Genomic DNA, 25,483 nt, shown 5'->3' with positions numbered 1-25,483 from the left:
ACTCCTCCATTTTGTTTATATGTAATGCTAGTTCTACCAGTTTTCTGGCTTGATAATAGAAAATAAAATCAGCACAGTCCCATAATAAACAACAAATGTAATAAAAACTTGTAATCCCAGTTGCAAGAGTAGTACAGTACATTGCTTTAATCAGTGCCCCGGTGGTTGCCTTAAAAGAAAAGAAATGGTAATAGATTTTTTTTTAATTATCTCTTATGTTTATGAAATGGCTTGTTGCAGCCAGAGGGAGGTTTTCCAGTGGAGTGTGTCATTCCTTTGAAAGAATGCACTTCCAGCTATGTTCTAACTGGAAAAGATTTTGTCAGTAAGGGAAGCTAAAGCATTTGAAGTCTCCTCATGCCCCTCCCCCTTTTTTTCTTGAACTTTGCGAAGAACAGAAGCCAGTAATTTACTCTGGCAGTGTAACTTCCTGACACTTATCTGCAAAGCACATCTAATTTCTCACAAACCCAACTGGGGCTTAATTCAGTAAAGCAAGGGCGTAGCATTTTATTTTTTCCCTTTTAGGTTAAGTTCCTATACTGTTCAGCATTGTTTACTTGAGCATATGTGATTCTGTAATTGAGGAATAAGCTTAACAGAATAAGCTTGAAGAATAAACTTAAGGAATCAAATAGGATGCAGCGAGCAATTCAGAAACGTCATTGGTGTCCTCATTCCAAGTCTTATCACTCATGTGGAGGTTCTTAACCTGTACAGAAGGGTGCACGATGGGCTGCCAAGGACTGCAGCAGAAAGAAAAGAAAGCAAGTGGGCATTGGAAAAGGTTCGTGGTAGTAGAGAAGATAATTAAAGAGTGCTTCCATACCTGTTTCAGTAGCACAACACAAACTATTCAGACACAGGCTATATTGTACATAGACACAAGGAGGATATTCTTTGCTACTGAAAGGTGAAAAGGGAGAAAAAGTTGGCTTCTGGGATTTGTGTAAATTATGTACATTGATCAGGTTTTCACTGTTTCTCTTATTTTGCTTGATTTATTGTGCACTTTAAAAATTCTTTTACACAATGTCCTCTGTGTCTTATAAGGTCATGCAGGGCATTCACGTTGACAATCTTGTTCCAGCTACCTTTCTTAAGATTTCTGTGGTTTTCATTTGTATTCTGTTGTGCTTACCTGTGCATCTCTGAAATCTAGTTTGTGTCTGTTTTAAACAAAAGCTGAGAGTTGTGAGAACCAGACTTCGGACTCCATGTGTGGCTTTTTCTTCACTACATAATGTGGAATTGCAGGCACTGCTGCCTCTAAATAACCCCAAGAATAGACAAGGTAGCAGGGTTGCCATTTTTAACTTTTGTCAGCTGTTATTCTGAGGTTATTTGGAAAGCCAGTTTAACATAAGCCAGCGCAGAAGAGAAAACGGGAATGCAGAACAGCAGAACATGTCAGGACCTGGCAGTGGCAAGTTGATAACCTCACAAGCAGTTTTTATTTGTATTCCACAAGGATTGCTTATGTATTGTGGTTTATTTTTCATCTTCATAGCTTGATGGACACATTTATGATTGCATGCATTTATCATTTGCATGCATCTTATTTAATTCATGTGGTCACTATCTCTTACCATTGGTACTGATTGTGGCAGCAATTCTGTGTTGCTGTGCGATTATTTAGAATTGATAAAATGAAAAAATAGCACAGATGCTCAGACAAATTAGTTATTCCCTGCTGAGAAAAGTAAGGTAAGTGCTATTATGGATTTTCCACCCTTTAAAATCTTTTAATCTACTGTTCAAAACTCACTCTTTTTTAAAGGATCTATTCAGCCAGGGATTTGTGGGAGAGATGTAAAAATGATAGAAAAACTTTTTTTTTTTTTAACCTGTGCAGCATAGTACAACAGAAATAGTCAAATGCTTGTACACTTTCAAAAAAACATTAGCATGGATAGATCTTGATCTGGTCTAGCAAGCCATTAATGTTGTTAAATATGTATCTGGGGTTGCTTCATACAAATTTGTTATATTTTAATGTCTAGGAAATCTCTGTGTACTGAGAAAGGTTAAAGTTGTATTTTTGTCTGCCTTCAATATTTTCCATATCCATTAATGATAATTATAGTTCAATTTATTTATTAATTTAAACCTTAGACTTAGGAAGCACATCTGCCTGTATTCTGAATTTCAATCTCTTCCTCTTGTAGTATCTCCTCATGCAACAATGGACACATTCTGGGGGGAAAAATTCTCTGGACTTAAGGACATTTATAATCCTTTAGCCATTTAATTATATCAAGATTATTATTATACTGGGCGACATTTTTGCATTAGGTTCATCTTCAGTGGGTCAGTGACATTTTCAGCTATGACTTCCCTATAGCTGACTGGAAATTTATCACCTTTGTAGATCTAGATCTGAGGCTAAATGCATAATTGTTATCTTAGCATACACTATCCTCTTTATTTCAGGAGAATTGCTAAGTCAGCCCAGGCCAGAGGGAGTGACTGAGATCATCTGTCCGAAGAATGGTAACGAGCGAGTGAATGTGGCTTTGGTTTATCCCCCTACTCCAACAGTGATCAGCCCTTGTTCCAAGTGACCTGGAAGTCGCCTGCCTTGGCCCCTATTATAAGGACACACCAAATGCCCCTTAAGTCCTTGCTAAGCATTTTCGGAGGTGTACCGCCCAGAGATGGTTCTAATTATTTATGGGGCCTGAATATCACAGCTTGGGAAATAAAGGTATGGTGGGGTTGCTTCTTTTGCAAATGGGGAAAACACTACAATTAAGTCATATTGAAGAGGAGGGTCAGAATTTTATGAGGGTGGTTTGATTTTCTGAATTTATACTTTATGGTATACATTGTGCTATTTCTGTGTTTGCTGTGCTTTGGAATCTATCAACAACTTATGTTCTGAGCAAATATTGACTACCCAGGGAGTGGACTCACCTAGAGCAATTCATAGTCACCTTCATCAGTTACGAGTGTCACAGGAAGCAATTCCTACATGTATTTTTATCTAGAGAATACAAATTTCAAAAATTGCAGGACTGAGCAGATGGTTCCCAGTATCTTCCAAAGCATATTTAACCAGTTTAAGGTCAGAGATGAGTAATCAGCCAGCCACGTATAGTATCCCAGTGTAACATTTACAGCTCCCACTACTCTCAGATATTGTACCATAGATATTTGGCACCAAAACGATTGGGCTTTGGTAGGCAATTGATGTCTGAATGTGGGGAGGGACAGTGTTTTAAATTCAGTGTCATCTTCCTTTTGGAAAGAGGCTGTATTAAAAATTTTCATAATGGCTATTCAGTACTGACTGATTTTATGATTAATTGAATAATACTGAAACACAACTTCCTCCTGTTATTTATTCTTTGGATTACCATCACCAAGGATCACAGAAGGCAGATCAACCATGATAGTCTTCTACAGAGACTGGGTATGTCAGAGTATTAGAGAATGGCTATCCCTATTGTGCTCTGCTTGTGGATTTCCTGAAGATATCCAAGATTTTGTTGGATATCAGTTGCTCAGTTTAATAGATGTTGATCTGATTCAGTAAGAATAAACATGTCTGTTCTCTTTAGTTGTCCTTAATTTTATTTAGAGATTTATTTTATTTGGGGGCTGGGCAGCGATAAGGTAATGGAATATATATTTGGAACCGTAAGCTTTGCGAACCTTGAGACCTCAGTTCTGCCTTCTTCTAACATACAGATTAATGAGAGCAGGTGTGCTGAAGGCTGTGCATTGGGGTGGACACAAATCTGCAATCTACCTGAATTGATCCTTTTCACCGATTGGGGTTGGACTTATATGCTCAGAAGAAACAGAAAGCATCCTCATCCTGATCTACTGTTGAATTTGATAACGCAGCAGTATGAAAGCTCTCCCAAGACCGTTATTTGCTGAGAACGCTATTGACCTGTGTTTTGCACTTGTTTGGACTCACGAATGTAAGCTTTTTCTCAATGTATGTACCATTAGATGTACCTGAAGAAATATCTAATGAAAAGGTATTGTTGTTAACCTTGGTGGTTTCTGTGCAGGTAGGTGTTGAATTTATCACTGGCAGCTTCATGGCAGCTTTAGTTGGCCTCTCCAGCAGGCAAGAAGTCTAGCATCTATTCACTTCTTTCACAGTCTTTAGAAGCCAAGAAAGACAGTCAAAATGATGCTTGGGGAGTTCCATTAAGTCTGTGGGATAGCTTTTTCGGTTCTCCTATATGTTTCAGCCCAACCATGCAGTCTTTTAAATCCTAGCACTAGCTGTTGCTTGTGTACAAGAATAGCAGTGTGGCAAGAGACATAGGAAGCTTACATATATATACACACATATATACATGTTCATCAGTTGTTGTCTGAGATATCACTGATAGATAGAATCTTGGGCAGAATTACATAATTTAATGAAGCCAAGCTTTATTAAAACTCAACAATCCTCCACTTCACCCACAAGCACAGTCCTCATGATAACATAAATGGTCTGAATGATCCTTATGTAAATTCACTATATCACGGAGTTTTCACTGAAGAAAAAACTTCATGGATAAACTGTAATCAGGGAGTTCAAGTCAGATTTTGGAGTTCATCCAGCCTTAGTCAAGCACTACTAGCTGAGTTCCTTTGGCCTGAACCAAAACAACTAGGTTTGTTCTCATGTAAGTACAGCCAAATAACCTAATGTAGCCTTGCAAATAAATTTGCAGAAGTTAAACATCTGCGAAATTGTTCCTGTTGCTTTCACAGAAACAGCCTAAAAAGGAAGAACTGGGAAAGAGAGAACACACACTTTTTTTTTTTCCAGTTTATAAAAGCATCTCACTGACTGTCTGGAAACAGGCTTGCTCACTACACAGGTGGTTTAGCAGAGTGGAGTAGTTTGAATCTTGGATGTGCAGGGTAACTAGTTTTGGAGGCAAACTTTACATGGTAGCCTCATATATAACGGAGTTCCCAGAACCTCTTCTCACTTGCCATGTACTTTTAAGATGTAACCTGGAAATGAAAAGTGGATGAATTCCTTCCATCTCATGGCTTTTCATCTGAACTTTCACCCATTGGCAGCCTGTGGAAAAAATCTAGTGTTCGGTTATGGGCCTTTTACCGTTCCACTGGGTTGCGATTAAGCAGTGCTTTGAAACAGAAGATGTGCTTGATGGCACGATATTTTCTTGATCTTTCTTATCTTGCACTGATGAATTTTAGCATGCCACAAAATACTACTATTTATTCAGGTATCTTTAATTATATGTCCATTTTTTTCCAGATTTATTACTTCTTGTCTTCAATTCAGTCTCTTTCTGCATGTGTTGTCTCTTCCTTTTGGTTTGGTTGGAAGTTAATTGGAAATCTGATTCCATCTGCTTGCCACCTCCAATGTGCTTGGGAGGCAGGAGAAGCAGAGTAAAGTCTAGCATGCCAGAATTTTAACACTGCAGAATCAGGGACCAGCTTTGTATCGATTATAAGCTTCTAAAAGCTCCTTAAGCATCTTCCAGGAAAGGACCATTTGCTATGGGCAGCTGTTTTTGGAAATGTTCTTCCCTTCTCTCTCTCCCTTTTTATTTTTTTCAGTTTCTTGGATTTGGGCTGGCAGTTCCTGCAAAGGAACTGGCAATTAAGGAGGCATTCTTCCTTCTGCTCATTTGGCTTTTTTCCTTTGTTTAGAACATCCATCTATCCGTGGTCAGTTTTTCATGAGCCTGCTTGAATTAGCCTTAATACTGGCTCAGCTCTTAAAAAGTTGCTTAGCTGTGTGAAAATGCTGGTCATTGAGATAGAGTCCAGTCTAATTTGCACATATTATCTGTTTTGTTTTGTTAATTTTTAAGAATTAAGAAATTCTGAATTCTAGTAAAGAAATTCTGACATTTCCAGGTTGACACAGAATTCATTTGCCAGCCGCAAGTAAAGTTGTACAGCAGGCTGGAGTGCTGGATTAACTTTAAAATTAGAAATAGTTAACATTATTCTCCCCTCCCATTTACCTTGAGTCACAGTTGGGTTGGCAACTGACAACATCAGAGAAGCAAAAGAAGTTTTAAAAGAGCTGAATAGGCTTTTTTTGTCCTGCATACTTGTTCTCAAATTGTTACTTGGGATTATAGTGGAGCACTAATGAGGTCTAGTTGGAAACGTTGTAAAAAAGCAATTACAAAATTCAAGCAGAAGTAAGAGGTCATCCAATGTAATATTCATTCCCTCATTCCAGAGAGCTGATCACAAAGAGCAAGTTGATTTCACAATAAAAGATCTAAGGAATAACCAAGAAAATTCTGTCCCTAGATGTATTTATGAAAAGTTGACTTGTTTCAGTAATAAGTAATCACTCATAGAGGTGAATTCATGTTAGAGAAAGCTTGTCAATTGAAATGAGGGATTAAATTGCTAAATATTGGCCGCCCTTAAATTGGTGCCACTTAATTAGCAAGCCAAATGTTTAACTTGATTTGTTTTTCCTCAAATGATTGGATGTGTTTGTTTTTCCAACAACTAAACTTGTGCTTTGCTTTTATAAATATCCACATGATGCATACGCTGCCTTTGGGGCATACATGAAGAATGCTATTATTCTTCATACTGCACTTCCAATTTTAAAAGTTCAAGTCAATTTTAGGTGGTAAGTAAACAGGCATCAGCAAACCATCAGCACAGCAGCTGCCTGTTTGACAATTTTGACTAGTGGGACAGACCTATGTTGGTGCACCACAGGCATGAAAGCTCTCAGTATTTTTTATTGTGAGCAAAAGAGCATTTCAAGGGGAATATGACTTGCCTCAAAAGACATTTGTTTACTTTAACCTAGATATATGTATCGGGCAAATCAGATATTATCAAACGTTATTTAAACAATAGGTTTAAACAGGTTTCAGTAGCTGAGCAAAAGCTATTGAAAAGCAGTTTATGCGTACAGATTCTGCATCTTTCTACCATCCCATCATCAAACTGATGTATCGCCCTTGCTCATCATTGCAGTGTTGACTGGGAATTTTAGCTAGCTTCTTAGCCTGAAATGGTAGCCCCTGGATGGACAGATGCATAATTAAAAAGATGGATTGATGACAGCCACTACACATCTGGGTTCTTTCAATGGTTGAATGTGACTATTATATTGAAATAATGTACATACTGAGATAATAAGAATATTGGACACTGATTCTTTGCTTTGTTTGCAGAATGTTCTGCAGGCTGCAAAAAAGGGGCTGAGAAACCAAGATGTGGGTAGTGGTTTGTCCATCTATACCTCAACTTGGTTCCATATATGCCTACACAAGTCATCAATTCAAAATGCAGGCAAGGAGGGTCTCTCCCTTTCTTTGTCACTTGTTAAATAGCATGGGGGGGGGGGACAAGAGAGTTAATAGTGTTAGAAAGAAATAAAAAAATTATCTGAAAGGAAATAGGATCACTGCCCTCATTTTTGTGGCTAGACCATCCAGTTTGTTTCAGTTTACCCTTATCAGCTGGTAAGTGAATAGGCCACCTAGACTGATATAGTCCTGTGTGGAAAAAAAACACATGATTTTCTAGTGCCAATTTAACTTGTAACCACTATCTAAACATTTGCAGAGTGCCAGCTTGGGAATGACTCTTTTAACACTGAATAGAATAAAAAAGCGAAGATTTTGTACTGGCATCTGGGAATCTTTCCCTTTCCACTCTTCATGTATGATACCTGCCCACCATCTTCTGCCTGCTGGTCAACACTGGCATAACATCTCTAGAAAATCCTCATCAGGCCAGAGGTAGATGTTACACATTGTCTTATAAAAGTTGAAAATACCTGAACAACTACTTAGTTGAATACTGAAATGAGGAAAAAAGGAGAATGATAGGAAATAGCAGAAGATGAGTGAATATAGAAAAGAGCTTTCATTTATTTAATCATTGTGTACCCAGTCCTAAATCTTCAGGGTGACAAAAGTAAATAATAGAGCTGCTCTCTGGCTTGGCATCACCCCAGAACCAGATTCAAAATGGGGAGACTTGGGGTGGTTTTTTAATTGCATGAGTCAGGGCAAGGATGTTTGACTTACCTCATGTTTGCCTCAATCCCTGTTCTCTAAGATGTAGTTTGAGAGGATGGTTCAGTGAACATTGTATGGCACATCTAAAATTGGGGGGGGAAAATTAAAAACTTCCTCAAGCAGGACAAAATTTAGAGGTATTATTCCAATCATAGCTTGGTGGGGATAAGGCATACTGCATTTAGGAATGAACAGGTCCATCTTCAAGTAAAAGACCTTTGAAATTGGTCATCTCAATCACAGCTCTTTGGACAGGAGGAAGGAAAACAAGCTGAAAGATGTTCTTCTGTAGCTGCGATCAACCAGTATCTATTTTTCAGTGCTGTGTGTGGCAGTGCTTCTTGGTGAATAATTAACTGCTTATGATTTTTACCAACCTCTCTTAGTCTTCCATCGGTTTGTCTTTCTATTCCTTTTCACAGCCGTTCAGTTTGCTTTCAGAACATGTTTGCATCTTTCATTTTGTTTAAAAACGATGATTTTCAATTATACTAGGGTGTTATTTTTTGCTTAATTCTTTCTCATTCCTTTATTCCTCCAGAAAATCATCTACTACTTACTATTAGTTGTAATTTTCTAATTGTCTAAATGAGTATAAATAATGTATTTTTCTTGCATTGGAAAAGGGTGTCCATAGTTCAGTTGCTCTTTTCACTTGCTCTGTCAAGAGATGGTTTTTCTTTGCATCCCTTTACGGGGAAGGAGAACAACTTTCTAGAGTGTTTCTGGTCCTGCCTACTCCAGTGTACAGCAGGAACAGCTCCTTTTTTCTTCTTTTGTCTTCTGCAAAGACCTGGAAAGATCCGAATAGCCTTACATTTTCCATGGATGCTTCTGGAGAGTATTCTGATATATGGGACCACCAACTCTTGAGCTCTACCCTCTGGTAAGTGCTTTCTCTAGGATGTGCAACTACTCAAACAGCTCTACCTCCTGTTTACTTTAGGATTCGGCTGTGACACAAATAGCAGATACTAGTTACACAGCTTTGAGATGATAGGATCATTAATCCTTGGAGTGAACAAAAGGCCCCTAGGATCAAAGGTGACAGTCCTGGGATGGCAGGCTGCTGTTTCTGGCTCTACCAATGATCTGTGGATCAGCTCTTTGTCTTTTGTAAGTGGTCCTCTCATCTCTCTCACCCTCATGCTCTCTGTTCTGGGCTTCAAGGCTATTTCTCCAATAAGCTATTTCTCAGGGCAATCTTGGAGAGGCAGAAAGGTGGAAAATGGCATTTTGCCTGATTGTAAACAGAGCCCTCAGCTGGGCATTAAGTACAAGCTACTTGAAGTGCACACACGTCCACACGCTTCCTCAGGATCCCAAATACCTAAGCAAGAGTGGGCTAGTTTCATAGTGCCAATTTGGGTGCAGAAATCAGAGGGGAGTTGCCACCTCAGAGAATTAACCTCCCCCACTTCCAATATGGAAGATGGAGAACTTTTAGATGAGAGGCCCGAGATATACCTTCACAGGAAATGGGAGGCTATTCTGAGATTTCTTGCTGCTTGCTTTAAAAAAAAAAACCCTCTACAAGACCCTTACCCCAAGGGCACTCTGACAAAACAGTCCACCAATCCCCAGATGAATCCAGGGACAGAGGATGCTTTCCCAGGAGTCTCAGGCCCTGCTGTCATCATCATCTTTCCTCAGGGTCATGAAAGCCCATTGACTGCCAATAAAGGTCAACTGCCAACATATTCAAGCACTATGACAAGTCTCTACACCCCATTTTGCAGGCTTCAAAGTGCCACATCTCCCTTATTTGGGGGACAATAATCAGGAGAGGGTAACATACAAAGGTATCCTGATCACCCACAAAGCAGAATTATATTAAATAGGTCTCAAAAGGCCAATGTTTCAGCTATTAAGAGAGCCACCTTTGCATTCACCTGCACGTCCATTCCACGGTCCAAATGGCTTTTCTAGTATCAATATATGATATTAATCAGCTGGCCAAGACTTACTTCACCAATGACTGCAGTGCAGACTAAATACATGGGTTAAAGATGTTCCCTCCACTTTATATTAAAGGGGGACAACTACTGTGATTATCAGCAGTCTCTAGGAGGAGGATCCGTTATTGGAGATTGGTCACTATGAATGCTTGGTGAATAGGCATTCACATTTGCACAACAATATCCGAGCAAACCTTTCAACCTTTTGTATCTTTCCCTGGGTCCCATTAATGGGAGAAGCACCTCTAAATGCTCCAGGCCATCAATCATCTGGTTCTATTTAAGCCACACAGCTAGTTTCACTTGGAAAAGATTCTGAGGATATTATTCAGTATTTGTAGAACCCAAAAAGAATGGGAAAAGAGATCCTGGATTGTGGGATCTACTACTACTACTACATTGGAACATTAAAGTTGATTCTAGAATGTGCCCAACAAGGAGACTGGCTGGCTTCCCTGGACTTCTAGGAGACATATTTATATGTACCTATTCATCCCATTGAAGATTTCTCCAATTGGAGCATCTGGGACAGTGCTTCCAGAACACAGCCCTTCCCTTTATGCCACTATCAGGTCATGGAACGGGGGGTGGGGGTGGGGTTTGATTCTGATGGCAGATTTTCAACATCATAGCAGATTGGCTGAATCAGATGTGGACTTGAGGGGTTTTTTTCTCCCACTTCCCAGGACGTGAAAGAAAGCTGCCCTGCCTGCCAAAATAAGTAGGAGGAACAACCAGCTAGGAATATTCTCCATCCACTGTAGAAAAAAGGCTCTCCAAATTAAATCCTATATTGCATTCTCTTCTTTGAGTTATTGTAAGCAGTATTTCCCCACCCCATTTTAGCCCTACTGATATGGGGATTGTGTATATTAGCATTTTGTTACCAGAGAGGTTGAAGACAGACAAGGATGGTGGGGTGGGCAGTCAAATCGCATTGGCAAAAAAAGAGAAGGCTGAAGAACTAGTCTAAAAAAACTGATTACTTCAGTCTACGTAGCTTGAAATTTTCTTCTCTGATTTGTATGAAATGTGGTATGCTTTACCCTCATCATGTTTTATCATTCTTCTAAGTTTATGAGCTTTAATAACTAAAGTTGTAAAGGAATGTAATTCAACCTCACTTCCACCCCCAGGTTCATCCAATTAGTGGTCTGGTTTCCTGCAAGTTATGGGATCTGTTAGGCATTTTTCTTGTTTTAGATAATGGAGGTTGAAGCTCCAGGTTTCCTGAAGAATGCTGCAGAATTGGAAATGAGCTGGTAAGCTTATCCCTGCTCCCAACTAAGACCAAGTGAGTCAGGCTACTTTCTGAGCTGAGGACCTTGCATAATCCTAAACATCATAAAGGTGGAATACTAAATCTAAAAAAGAAATATAATATTCCTCAAACAAAATAAAATTTCGAGTAATTGAAACACCACTCCACTCAACTTTGGGGGATAAATTTTGCAACATTTCCTGAAAACTGCTCAGATTTAGTGCTTCATCTGTGGATAGTCACTGATCTGGAAATCTGCAAAGCTATCATTTTGCAAATGTGACAAAAGTACAATACCCCACCATGTACATCCTTTTGCAGCACAGTGACTTGCTTAAGAAAAATTAAGTTTGTAAAAGCCATCCTGTTTGCTCGTCTGACCTCATTTTGTACTTTCCTAACATAACTGAGTAGAGTTGTTTTTCTAAATACGGATAGCCTAGCCTAGTTTGGTACACCTCCCAACATTTGGGGGGCATAAATCGTCTTGCTCTTCAGATGGGCTATGCTTATGACAGGGTTGACTGGGGGATGTTTGTGACTTGCTACTTGTATGTAAATATTTTTGTTCTTTCTTTAGTTTCTGCAAAGGAAGATACTAAATTCCTGTGGCTGTGATATGCTTTGGAAAAGGACATAAAATTAAAATTAGAAAGTAATTTCTCTTCTGAAACAGTACTTTCCCAGGAACATATAAATTAAGTAATTCCAAACTGAAATACAGCGGTACCTCGGGATACGAACGCCTCTACTAACGAACTTTTCGGGTTACAACCAGCTCCGGCTGCAAAAATTTACCTCGATGTATGAACTCTGCCTGGGGGTACGGTCATTTTTCCACCCCTGACATGTGGTCTGCGGCCGTTTTCCCGCCGCGCCGTGCAGCGCCCGGCCGTTCTCCCGCCGCGCCGCACCTGGCCGTTCTCCCGCCACGCCGTGCCCGGCCGTTCTCCCGCCGCGCCACACCGCGCCCGGCCGTTCTTGCACCGCACCGGGCCGTTCTCGCGCTGCGGCCGGCCGTTCTCCCGCCGCGCCACGCCGTGCCTGGCCGTTCTCCCGCCATGCCGCGCCCGGCTGTTCTCGCGCTGCGCCCGGCCTTTTTCCCGCCCCTGACGCGTGGTCCGCGGACGCCAGAACGGATTAACGGTAATTACATTGAACCTTATGGGAAAATTTGCTTCGGGGTGCGACCAAATTCAGAGGGCGGAACGGATTAACCGGATTTACATTGAACCCTATGGGGAAATTTGCGTCGGGTTACGACCAACTCGGGATATGCCCAGAGTCACGGAACGCATTAAGTTCGTATCCCGAGGTACCACTGTAGTTGTAAAGTAATATATTAACCTGCAGGTGAAAATGGAGTATTTATCTCTCTGATTCCCAGCCTCAGGATTGTTGTTGAGCAAACAGCATGCCAATAGCACAGCTTGAAAAGCTTCTCAGGGAATTATATTCAGCATGAAGTATAAAAGTTGAACTGCAGGCAATGACAACAGTCAATATCGGGGGCCCTTGTTTCTGTTTTGTGAGAGAAGGATCATTGCTGAAGTTCACTACTGTTCAGTATTTGTCTTTTTTTAACAACAAAAAAGTGTTAATATTTATTTTTATGGGCTTCTAGTTACCTATGCAGTTACAAAGTTAAATTGAAATTGGATTCAGCATGGCAACTCTGCTAGACAATTGCTGTGTTCTGGTGTTGTCAAAGTAATGCATGTGTGTATATTCACTCTTTAAACATCTGTCCCACGTGCAGATACAACGCATGTACATGCTTCATTGCTTGGTTTCATAGTACAACCCACTAATGCTCTCTAAACAAACCCTATGAGATTCTTCTGGGAATGCCTTTGCCTCCCCACAAGGTCAGAAGAAGTACTTGAAAGAGACAACTGTAGATTTGAAGTGTCTCCATTTTGTGAGTACAACAACACTGTGTGCTGGAGACAAAGCAGCTTATGTCAACGATTTGTTTGTAGCACGTTCGTTCATATGGCTAGTAGCAATGAAATAAACCAGGAATTGAAAACAGTGTTGAGACTGTTAGGAAAAAAGGAGTAATAAAGGCTAGTTTGAAAGCCAGTTACCCTCAAGTCTTCAGGCATGGGAAGTTAAATATGGTAAGACCTGGGTCTTAGCAAGGGCAATTCAACTATTTATTGGTGGTAAGGGCCATAGGAATTGCGCTATTTAGGTTCAGTGTATTAAAATTTAGAGTTCCATAAGCTTTTTTTTTTCTTGACTAGAAACTGTAGGGTTGATAATAAAGTTCTGTCATCTTTTGGATGGTGATTGGTGCCTGTGTTGTAGAACACTAGATTGTTTTCCAAATAATAGTTCATTGGAGTTGGGTGGCTAATAAATTCAAATAAATAAACAAATAAACATTAGGGCCTGCTTTAAACATTAATTTGTATAACACAGTTGCTGTTCAATCAATTTTTACTCCTTATAATATTAACTTCTATCCATGTAGTTTGGACAAATGGAGTCTGCTTATGCATCACACCTGCCAGATCAGGCAAATGTAAATGTTTTGTAAGAATAGTATATGACCTACCTGAACTACATGCCATAAACTTATAATATTTATGAAAATATTTAAGTACAAAAACTGGGAAGAGGTGTTCTGCTCTCCCATTGCTGAAAATAAATGTTACTTTCTGTAACAACTGTTTTTATAACTAATATCCCATGCAAAAATTCCATCTGTATTTAAAGCATAAGTCTAAATATTGAGATAGATTTCATTACAGAAATCTGAACAACCATTCAGTTTTATGTTTAGGCTGAAGACAGATACACCTCATTTGGAAAGAGATTGAAAAAGTATAGAGTGTGCTAGCAAATGTGTTGTATCTGGTGTCATGAGCAAACTTTAAAGCCAGTTTGCATTTTTGTGTGTGCGCATGTGAAAGGTTTAGTATATTTGAAAACTCTATAAGAAGCTTACCTGTGGGACTAAATGTAGTTCTGTTTGTTGGATCTTCTGAACAATTTAGATCTAGGGTGAGTTAAGTGGAATATTTCCACAGGTCATGTTTCTGATAATCGAGGAATTAACAAGCATAACTTAAATTAGCTTGGGCTTTTGAAATGTGTTGTTTGCCTTATACAGGATCCAATAAGATTTGGTCATTCTATGATAAAGTGCCAAAACATGCTGGTCAATAGTAGTTTGGGGCTTCAACATACAAGATTTCAGGTAGATTCTAATCTAACTTCATTTTTGATACAATTTTAGATTACTTAAAGAGGAACACTACTTACTTTAACTTTCCTTCTGGTTGGCAGAGTTTCATCCAGGGCTCAACAATCAATCTTTCTTTAGAAATTCAAACCTGCACTCACCTGAGCTAACAACCAACAGTGAAGGACACAACTCAGTTGAGTTGCTTTCACTGCAGATGCAAGAAGCCTTGAAAACTTTCCTGACTCCTTGGAAGTAGGCAATACACAAGCAGGTCAATAAATAAATAATGACAATCAACTACTGAACAATCAACCCATCCAGCCCTCTATTTATAACAAAGTTTTATATCTTGCATCTCTTTCTCCCCTGTTACGGTGTAATGGACTTCTTGTACTCATTCCTCAGCCTCAGATGTGAAGGGCACCTGCGCTGTGTTTTGATAACAGTCCTGTCTGGTCTCAGACTCTACTTCCAGCCTGGCCAGCTTCAGCCCTTGTACTGAAAGCTAAAATGAAGTTTGGGGCACATATGAAAGTTAATGTTTACTAGGGTTTGAAGGTGGCTCCTCTGCCAATGGACTTTGGTCCCTATCCGTTTTCTGGTTCAGCATCATTCTGTTGTAAGGCCTAAGTATAAACAGTTGTTGCAGCTGCATTTTAAAAACAAATGCAATTTTAAAACCTTTCTTAGCTCTGCAAGCTATTTTGGTATAGATGGTGCAGCCAAGCAGAGACTTTGGCTGGCAAAGTGTCTCAATAGGTTCCTGTTATCATTGCATCAATAGCTGGCCTCTGCTAGTTGTTCCAAGAAGATCATGACATTCTGCCATGTGAAGGCCATTCCTCTGAAAATTGTCGAATTGCCCTGGTATCCATTTCTCAGCTCTATGACAGGAAAAGCTGTTTCCTGGTTATACATCACAATGCTGCCAAAATAAATGTGGGTTTTCCTTTTAATTCCTCAAAAGATCCATTTCTCTTCAACCCATTTTTAGGATTCGTCCCTGAAGGACAGGAATAAAGACTGTTAGTGTAAAATATTTGAGTGGTGGTTCAGTGGAGGGCATAGGGACTAAATTATAGTTGTCTATAATTTAGATATCTCCATTTTACAATACAGGCATTTTTTTTACAAGAAAAATAAAATACTTTTTTAAAAAAAAAATATCAGTGAGACCAAAAACTTGACAATAAACATCATCTTAAACATGAGCAATCTGTGGCTGTTTATTAACCTCAAAACAGTAATTTGGCATGCATCTTTTCACAATTTACTTGGGTTTTCGAAATTATGAGGTACTTAATTAGCACTATGTGCACCACTATATCCTCCACATAAAAAGATTTAAAAATAACATTCTCCATCTGTTCTAAATGTAGCCAGTCATCATTGTTTCAACGGTTCCTTTCATGCGGAAAATAATTCTAAAATCAACTAATATAGCAACATATAACAATATGTATTATATATTTATTGGAGACTAATTAAAAAGCCATAAAGTAAGTAAGCTTTTGACTTTGTCAGCATTTTCCAGACTATATGTGAAGAAAAGTAATATTACTTTTCTGGGTGGATAGCAACTATACTGGCCTTGCTATAGAGATGCAGTAAAAACATTGGCAAGGATAATATTGATAACCCTTAAGAAATATTTCTGAAAATAAATATAATATTATAGATTGGGGTGCTGGCCTGCAGCATGCCAGCCTCCTCTATTATTTGTTTTAATTTTTTTTAAAGACATACAACAATAGGAGTGTGGTGGATGCCAAGGGAACCATTTGCAAGCTGGTTGGTGCCCCAGAAAATTCTAAAATTGCAGCAAGACATGCCCTTACGAAAGAACAATGGCTACCAAATATACAGCTAAAGCAAAAATCCATTAATCTGAAAATACTTAACCTGGAGGTGATGCATATCTGTTTTGGGGATTACACATATATACGATGACATCTTTGGAAAAGAGAGGGAGAATTTCCTTGGATTTATATATTTCAAATATCGGTAACAGGAAGGTGCTTTGGGCTTGATTTCTTTAGGAATAGATTTGTGCATGAAATAGGTTGTCAGAGATACAAAATTATCTACCTTCAAAATTCCATCTAGATGATAGAGGGGAGGGAAAGCTAGTCAGCCTCTGGAACTTTAAGAAGGATTTGTGGCTGACATATCTCAATGGTTAGACACAAAATACCAGCTTCAGAAGGGTGAAGCCAAAAGACAATTTGCCCAGTGGTGTCAGCCTCAAACCCACTCCTTTACATTCCTTTTTCTTATTCCAAGTAGCCCTGACACTCCAACACTCAACAGATAAGATCCAAATACACATTTACTCCCATAGTACAGGCGTGCATTCATGTGCTCAGAAAGAAGCCTTCCCACTTTTGTCTTCCTTTCTGGCTACCCTCCTTTCTCTCACTCCGTCAAGTCTCTTCCAGATCCCATGGTAGCATTGCTGACATCCCCCAACCTTCGCCTTTACCAGACAATGAGCTATGTGTCCTTTTCTCCTCTGGTGGGAGGGACCTCCAGGAATGCTTCAAAGTGAAGTGTTAACCTCCTGTTTACAATCTTTGGTACTCTGGATACCTATGGAGCATTTTTATATGTAAAGGTAAAAAAATTACACACACACACACACACACACACACACAGAGGTATTAGCACTGTTTCTATACACATCTGGGAGAAAGGGCACAGCACTGGCTATTCCTGGAAGAGGAAGTTAGACCTTTCTAACATTTGTCTAGAAACTATAATGGGAAATGACTGAAATAACAGAATGAATTTTGAGGATGTTTCACATTTCAAAAGAATTCCACCACATCTGAGAAGGGCTGAATCAGTATGAAAGACTAGGTTTTCCATACGTCCTGCGTTGTCCTGATTTGGTTATGCCTGGATTCCAAATACCCCATCACAGATATTATCCTTATTGAGAATTCTCCAGAGGCCATCATATGTCCACTTCTGCTTTTCTATGAATATCACCTCCTGGAAACAACATTATTGGATTGGGTAGGAAAGATGGAATTAAACTGAAGAAAAACAAAATTTCATAAATCCTTATCTTGGAGCAGCATACATTAATACGCTTTCAATGGGAAAGTTTTTATACTTAGGCACATAAGTGGAAATTCTGTCCCGAAAAGCACTAATGATTTTACTGCATTGTAGAATAGAATACTGCATCTTAACTTTGCCACAAGTTTTAAAAATGTTCCAAGTTTTCTTGTATTTGGACACATTATATCTGTGGGTCATATCAGCTTTAGCGGTAGCCAGTAACTGCTTTAAAAAATCACATTTTTAAACAGTTTGCTGGTATCAACAACCTTATTTGCCTAGACAAAGTACAGACATGTTGCTAAGGAAACCAGCATTATCACTATTCATCCAGTTATCTTTTCCAACTCTAGATTTCATTCCAAAGAAGATGCCATTCCACTTCAGATTCTATTTCTCGTTTCTTTTTCTTCCACTTCGGGTTCTATTTCTTTCTTGTTTCTATTTCTTTCTTGCTGTTTAAGAAAGGTTTCAATGCGTACATATTTTCTTCTGGGCAGGTGTACATTTGTCTGATAGTTTCCAGTTACTCCCTTTCAAAAAGCTGTAATGTGTGGTAGATGTGTGGAAAGATCATTTGTAAAAATGGAAATGAATGCCATTAAAACGCCTATATGGTCCCCAGGACACCACACCATGTTGCAGTAGTATGTTTCTGTAATGAGGAGTGAAGGAAAATAAATTCTAAACAATCATTATATTTTATTTAACACTGCTCCTCCTGAAAAAGGCTGTACAACATTAAATATGTATATGTGTGTCCAGGAAGTGGGGGCGGGGGGGATATTAGAAGCTCAATTGTAGCTGCAGTGTAATAGTTAGCTGAGTGGGGAGGGGGGTTTCACAAGAATGTCTTTCAATAGGAAAAGAGACTGCCCCCTGGACTGCAGGTACATAGTTGAGCCTCCTAGCAATTCTGGAAATTTTCCCCTGAAACACACACACACAAAACAAGCACTTGTAGTTGAATGAGTCGAAGAAAGATCAGAAGAGTGGATAGGGCACCAACTTTCAGAAAAGCGTGTCTGCTCTTATTGAACAGGTGCATTCATATAGCTCACCAAACCTAAACGTCCAGTTAACAAGCACAGTCGAGCTGCTAATTATCCCCTGCTGCACATGGTGCTCAGGAGTCTTGGACTCACCTTGTCTGAATCCAAGATATGGATGCTATTTTGGGTTGACAGAAATCAGAATTGGAAACCAAAGCTTGTTGAAGGTCACAGATTCTAGTTTCTGTAAAAACAACATGGTGGTTGCATCAGGTTTGAACTATACGATAAGCCTAAAAATCTGGTTAAAGCATCACAGACAAACATGTGTTTGTGTGTGTAAGATGACATATGCTCATCTTTGGCTGAGCCTATTGTGCAAAACACCATCTTCTTCAGCATCCCATGAACCCTAAACCCATCCAATGCTGAGTTTACCCATACAGACAGTGGGGTCACCAAGAGTGGATTTCCAAGTTATTGCGACATGGGTTCAAAAAAGATAAGAGAGGGAGCTATTTCAACCTGTCCCATTATCATTCTGATACTATTAGTTACCTACCCATCAAAGTAAGCATTTTATTGGCCGAGTTACTATTTATCAATTGGATTTATGCCTGCCACAATTGAAGAGACTCTCGGTGGCCTACAACATCCAGATGAGCACACTGCCCCTGCAATTTCTGCAAAAAAAGTTTCAAATGAAAATTGCTGCATTCTGGGCTACTCACTGACAAGGATGCATGGCACCCAACAGCCTAAAGATAAGGAGACAAAATTCTCTTCCCCCCCACCCCACACTTCAGTTTCATGCAAACAGTTGCCATAGCACCAAAAAAGTGGTACAGATAGTCCTTGATTTATGACCATCTGTTTAACAACCGTTTGAAGTTATGATGGTGCTGAAAAAAGTGACTTATGACTGGTCCTCATTCTCACAACTGTCACAGTGTCCCCACGGTCACGTGATCAGAATTCAGCTGCTTGGAAACCAGCGTGTATTTACAACAGTTGCAGCATCCTGGGGTCACGTGATTGCCATTTGTGATCTTCCCAGGGGGCTTCCAACAAACAAAGCCAATGGGGAAGCCAGATTTGCTTAATGACCACATGATTTGCTTAACGACCTTGGCCAAAAAGGTGGTAAAATCGGGTGCAACTCACTTAATGACCGCATCGCTTAGTGATGGAAGTTCTGGTCCCAATTGTGGTCATAAGCTGAAGACTATCTGTACTTTTGATGATATACACAGAAAGCTATTGTAATATATTTTTGTTTTCTCCTTGTAGTTGTAATATGAACATTAAGAGGAGATAACCAATAGCCAGTAAGACTGGTTTATAATGGGGCAGAATTATAAATCAGTCTTACTGGCTATTGGTTATCTGAGAATGCCCAAGCTGAATGTGGCAGGACTGGGGAAACCTCTTTTCAATTTCTCCTCTTTGTTTTAGGCAACATCTGTGAACTCTTTTCAGCAAAGAAACCACCAGTGTAAGAGAAGCTTATCAGCCTCTAGAGCAAAGCTTCAGAGAAACTAGAGTTACACATTTCTTTCATTCAAGAGAGGGAGGGAGAAGAAACCAGCCACATCAAAGCCCTTGAAAAGGAGATGGAGTTTGAGAACAAATCTGTCAGGAGGAAAATAGAATAATACGTGGATGAGTTCAAGTTTTTAAAAAGGAAGCAGAGTAAATTATATTACAGAGCAAGTTGTACTCCACCATGCAAAAAGTTAAATTAATACAACAAACTGAAAAAAAGGGTGTGTTAAATTTGTGAAATGTACAGTAAAAGCTCTGTGATGGGGAGATGCTTTGGGCTCATGAAATTGTTGGATAGGTTGGAGATAGTGTTGAGTTTTATTATACCGTGTTCTATTTAACGTTAAAAGGATCTGTAAAGTCGGTAAGTACCTGTATTCTCAGATCGCAGATACAATGTTGAGGTATTATAGCTTTTTTTAAACTAAAGTCTTCTTGAGATTTCCAGAGCAGAGGCAAAATTAGAGTGGGTATTTTCCCTCCTTTCTGTCTGTCTGTCTGTCTAGCTATCTGGTTCGTATGTCACTTTTCATACCAGAGCTCAAGTTAAAAAACTTGACAGAATTGAAGAAGGGATTATTTTCTCTCCTCATTTTTGTGACTTTTGCACACTCTCCATCAGTTGACGCTCTAGCATCTTCTAGGGGAAGCCCTTCAGAAATGCAGACTCACTGTGCCAAAATGCCTGGGATGGAGCAACCCAGTTTTATAGCAGGAAACTCTAACAATGCAGGGAAGGAGCTGCACCTGAATAAAATCTTCTCAAAAACTGGAGGTTGAAAATGTCCTCAGCATGTAAAGGTTTGCTCAGTTGGAATCCAGGATATGCCTGTGTCATGCAGTCATGAAGGTGCTGGACTAGGCCCGGGGAAAGCCTCGTCCATGCAAACACACTGGGTGATTGAATCAGTCACTTTCTCTCAGCCCAATCTACCTCACAGGGTTGTTGCTGTAGGAGAAAACTGGAGGAGGCAGAGCCAGGAGGCACCATCTTGAGCTCCCAAAGGAAAACTGGGATATAAGTCTAATAAAGAAATGAAGACGTTTCACTCTAGTCCTGTTCATTTCTTTTATATATATATATAATTTTTATTGAGGATTTTTACATAAATAGAAGATAAACTTGAAAAAGTATATGAAGTTAAGAAAAAGATAAAAGAAAAAGTGCAAGAAACAGTACAGATAAAAAAAGAAAAAAAAAGATATTTTAAGAAACAGCTTCCAATCTTCTTTACGGCAGTTACAAACTTATTGTCTTTCCTCCCCCTTTAGGATTGCATTACATAATTCCCTTCTTCCCATACTCAACCCTTTTTAATCAGCAAATCCAAAAATCACCAACTCATTTTTTTCCATTTTCAGCAAAAAGTCCCCAAAACAGGCCAACAGGAAAAGGTTCTGGGGTTATTTCACAGAAGACATTCCTAACTTAAGGGACTGGCTCCTTTAACTGCTGCCTGGAATTTTCAGGAAGACTTCCATTCAGTCTAGCCTACCATTCTGATGCAGCCTAAACGTTTTTCATCCAAATGCCTTCTCAAACCTGACCCTATTTGCATTTTTAAAATAGATGAACAAAAAACAACTGATACCTTTTCTCCTGAGCTGTACTAATTTCAGCTGAAATTGTAGATTTAAATATTTGGAAGCCAAACAAATCTGCACATAGAAAGCTCTTGAATGAGGGAGGTTTTCAACTGAAGCTGCCCTCAACATGCAACTTTCTTCCACATGGAGAGTTAGTGGGAAATACATTCGCATAAAGCCTATACTCCTCCTCCCCATTATGCACGAACTGGCATCCTACAAAACTGCAAAGGAAAAAGCTTTCCCACTTGATTCTGTTTATAGACAGGCCCTTCTAATTGCTTGTGGAGGGAGATGAGGTTTCTATGGCATACTGCCACCAACGGATAGGAGTATTTTTAAAAAGTCAGATAAACAAATAAAAAGGAAATGGGACGAACGAAATTGCCCAGACATCACCAGGGATATTTTCATAAGCAGATAATATTTCTCCTATAATGTTAATAATGTGCTTTATGTCCTGATCATGTTTCACAATCAAATGCAAATGTGCTGACACATTACCATTCAAGTAAGTTCTACTTTCTTCTGCTGCACTGTTGCCATGGTACACCACACTCTGATGCACATTTTTAAAAGGAAAAATATTCAGGGGAATTTGTTTAGCATGTCAGTTCTGCTGGCTTCCCTCCCAAGCAGAATTCAAAGAGGAAAGTGACATAGATTTGGGGTTTCTAGATTGAAATGTGTTTGTTAGGGTTTCCTTGTTTTATGAGTAGGTCATAAGGTAGTGCTTCCATGGCTACTATGACAAACAATATTGATATTCAAGGTAACCAGATGAAAGAGACTCCCTGCAAGGTAATTTCACTATTGGAGCTCTGATCTGTAAATTCAGCAGCAACAAAAGATGAAAAGGCCTAATACGCTTTGCATGGGCAGATTTCGCTGATCTTCTGTTATTTTTCATTGAGGAAGAGATGCCAATTTCTTCAGGAGCTCGAGGACACATTGGAATTGGAGTTGACACATCCATCCGATGGTTTCCTAAAGGAGGAAAGAAACTTTATATGCCTTTCAACGTGAATTCCTACCTCCAGAGGTAAGAAGTCTGCTTGTTCCTAGGAATTATTTAGCCATAAAAATGACTCGACTAAAAAGTACCTCCATATTATTGTTCTTATGAGAAAGTGTTGGCTGTTGTTCCTCCTTAGAATTTTTTTAGGCCAACTGAAAAGTCATAAAGTATTTAAGCTGTCAAGTTATCTAATCCTTTCTATCAGGCAAGATATTAAAAAGGAAAGAAAGAAAGCTCTGTATGATTTGACTTGAATAGAGTGGAGGAGACACATTAAAATAGGTGCCACTTCATGTTGGAAGATAAGGTTGATTAATATCACATCAATCAATTTTTGAGTCAAATTAATATCCAACCACTATCATTGGATAATATTAACATTTTGAGAACACCTGTCATTCCAAGAGATATTAGAGATTAATCAACTGACAAAAAATGGGAAAGCCCCAGGTCTGGATGGCTTCCTAGGCGAATGATTTAAATCCTTGTTATATATCCTGCGTTCTATATTGTCAGATGTGTAACTATCTTTTAAGTTAGATAAACTGCTCCTATCATTTTATGAGGCTTATGTAACAAGTTATTTTAAAATCTGGTAAATATTTTAAATTTTGTACAAATTATAGGCCTATTTCATTAATGTTGATACAAGGATATTAATTTCTTTATTGGCCAGGCAATTGTGGGCCTTACCATATTTAATTCATCTTTCTCAGATTTATTAAAAATAGACACAGTGGATAATTTGCATTTATGCACATCCTCAAAACAAAATGATCCTGTTGTACTTTTCATTTGGTCCAGATTAATTTTCTTAAGCAAGTAATGAGTGGAATTTTATTAAATGGATGAAGGTTTATTATCAACAGCCCAGTGTGCAAGTTATAACAAATCAATTGATTTCAGATTCATTTGAGATACAGCATGATACCCATCAGGGATTCTCACTTTCCTTCTTGTTTTTAGATTTAATTTTGGAACCCTTAACAGTTAGCAATTGTAGATTGCTTCTTGAATCCAAAGACCTATCTGCTTTCCCTACAGGTATTTATACTGCCACCCTGAAGCCAAAAGCAGACTTTTTGATAAACACTCAAAAGTAAGTGACACTCTTTGAGAAGAAATAATTATAAACTGACAAATTCAAAAGCCCCTTTATTTTAAAGATGTCAAAAGGAGAAAAAGCATTAGATAATTATCAAACAATACACCGCAAACATAGATCAGTACTTCCTTTCATGATTTTTTTGTGTTAGACCTTGAATTTAATTGTTCCCTAGATAGTGCAATAATGATTGATGCAGTCTTTCAATTCTGTATTACAGCCCCCATTCTCATTTTCTTTTTTGGTTAGATTATATGTATCACTTAAAATCACATTTAAAAAATAGTCTCATATACACTTATTTTCTTTAAGAACTTCCATAATCCAGGCACACAGCTGTGGCCTATCTGGAAGAAGTCTTCTTTTCCTAAGGAAACATTCAAACCAGGTAAGCTATGTTAATGTATCAAGAAAAAAAAATGCAATAACTATTTAAGTAATATTCATTCGCCATACTGTTCTGGAAATAAATATCAAAATGATCTTTCTATAAAAATAGATTTCATCTATGCCTTTTAGTAGCCTACCCAATGCCAAATTTAGAAAATGAAACTCTGGTGTATAGGACCCGTACAAGAGTAATTCCAAGCTCACTGATATAACTAAATAACAATAGAGGGTAAGAACAGAAGAATCTAATTTCAGTGGGATAACTCCATTGGGACTTGCTGAAAACTTTCTCTCTGTATGCTGTGTTACAGGCCAATCTACTGATGTGGCCTACGTCAGCTGGTTTTCTGCTGGTTTTCAAAGGTGAACAATGAAAAAACTTCCCTGTTCTTCACCAGCTGTACACTGCATGAGGCATATATGCAAAAAATACAAGAAGCATATACCTTCCAGTAAAAATATACAAACATAAACTAAATCCTAAAGAATGAAACAACAGAGAATCTTCTGCCTAACAAATATATTATCACACACATATCCTTAAGTTGCCATATTATATTTTTACTGCAAAAGAGTAACCCAGGTTTTTCTTTAGCTTTTGTGGTAAATTAAGAGAAAACTAAATATTAATATTTTAAGTAAAGTTATCTTGCTCTTTATCCAACTGTCCCCAGCAAATGTCCCCAAACCCACATAAGGCCCTCGGGCAGAAAAAAGTTTGCCCAAAGTAGAGAAGCATACACTGCAAGATGACATTTGATGTTACTCTGTTAGGTCAGAAAGTCTCCAGTTTCTCTTTTCCTCTTCTGATGTATTTTTCATTATCGTTTCATTTTTAAATTTAAAAAAGGCTGATTTACACATATAATAAATATTAATTAGCAATTTTCTTTTTAACATGATACATTCTTTATCTCAAGAAGTCACCTACCCTGAGGCTTTTGTAGTGTGTACCTTGATTTGAATTCCACTGATCTTTCAAAATGTAATAAAAATCACTTAATCTGTTAACAGATGAAAAGGCCATCCGCAAAAGTCAGCAAGAAAGTAAGGCACCCCAAAATGGAAATGTTTCAGCTACCAGGAGTACACTTGCCAGCAAAAGAACTATAAAGAAAACCCCAAAACAGAAAGCTGATGTAACCACATCTTCTTTTTGCACCCTGCTGTAAATATTACTGTGGGAATTCAAGGGGTCAGAATTGCAAAGACAGACAGGCAAGGAGACCTAACCTGTGCCTTTTACCCAGACTGTGGCATCATGACTGGCAGCCACAGAATTCCTGATAACGTCATCAAATGACCCAGAAATCTTGTTTTTCTACAGCAGGCCTGATTTCATTCGGATCATCTTATGTG

At 38.7% G+C, this 25,483-nt stretch overlaps 2 protein-coding genes and 1 long non-coding RNA gene across 4 annotated transcripts in view; 2 read left to right on the top strand and 1 right to left on the bottom strand.

Annotated features, from left to right (window-relative positions):
• MFHAS1 (multifunctional ROCO family signaling regulator 1) overlaps window positions 1-18,283 on the top strand; it is a 34,984-nt gene extending 16,701 nt beyond the window's left edge. The window contains exons 2-3 of one of the 2 annotated variants that reach the window (XR_015797351.1): window positions 2,434-2,707; window positions 3,694-18,283. Coding sequence is in view for 1 of the 2 variants with exons in the window: in XM_088147460.1 (XP_088003586.1) it covers window positions 2,434-2,564 (131 nt within the window). In the remaining variant the exon portion in view is untranslated. Of the gene's footprint in view, window positions 1-2,433; window positions 3,576-3,693 lie in introns of those variants that run through there. The other variant, XM_088147460.1, reaches the window with a different exon arrangement.
• Window positions 18,284-19,835: 1,552 nt separating this feature from the next.
• The window catches only part of PPP1R3B (protein phosphatase 1 regulatory subunit 3B), a 75,480-nt gene continuing 69,832 nt past the window's right edge, over window positions 19,836-25,483 (bottom strand). The window contains exon 3 of the transcript XR_015797349.1: window positions 19,836-22,598. The gene's annotated coding sequence lies outside the window, so the exon portion shown is untranslated. The remainder of the gene's footprint in view (window positions 22,599-25,483) is intronic.
• On the top strand, window positions 22,531-25,477 carry LOC148214835 (uncharacterized). Its single transcript, XR_015797350.1, has 4 exons — window positions 22,531-22,653; window positions 23,674-23,728; window positions 24,047-24,122; window positions 25,139-25,477. It is a non-coding gene; the product is annotated as an uncharacterized LOC148214835 (long non-coding RNA).

Source organism: Python bivittatus, unplaced genomic scaffold (genome assembly GCF_059951505.1).
Source record: "Python bivittatus isolate LINGU-HERP-01145 unplaced genomic scaffold, Pbiv_v1 ctg000520_np1212, whole genome shotgun sequence".
Lineage (NCBI taxonomy): Eukaryota > Metazoa > Chordata > Lepidosauria > Squamata > Pythonidae > Python > Python bivittatus.
Note: the sequence above shows the minus strand (reverse complement) of the source record. Positions and strands in the feature narration are given on the sequence as shown.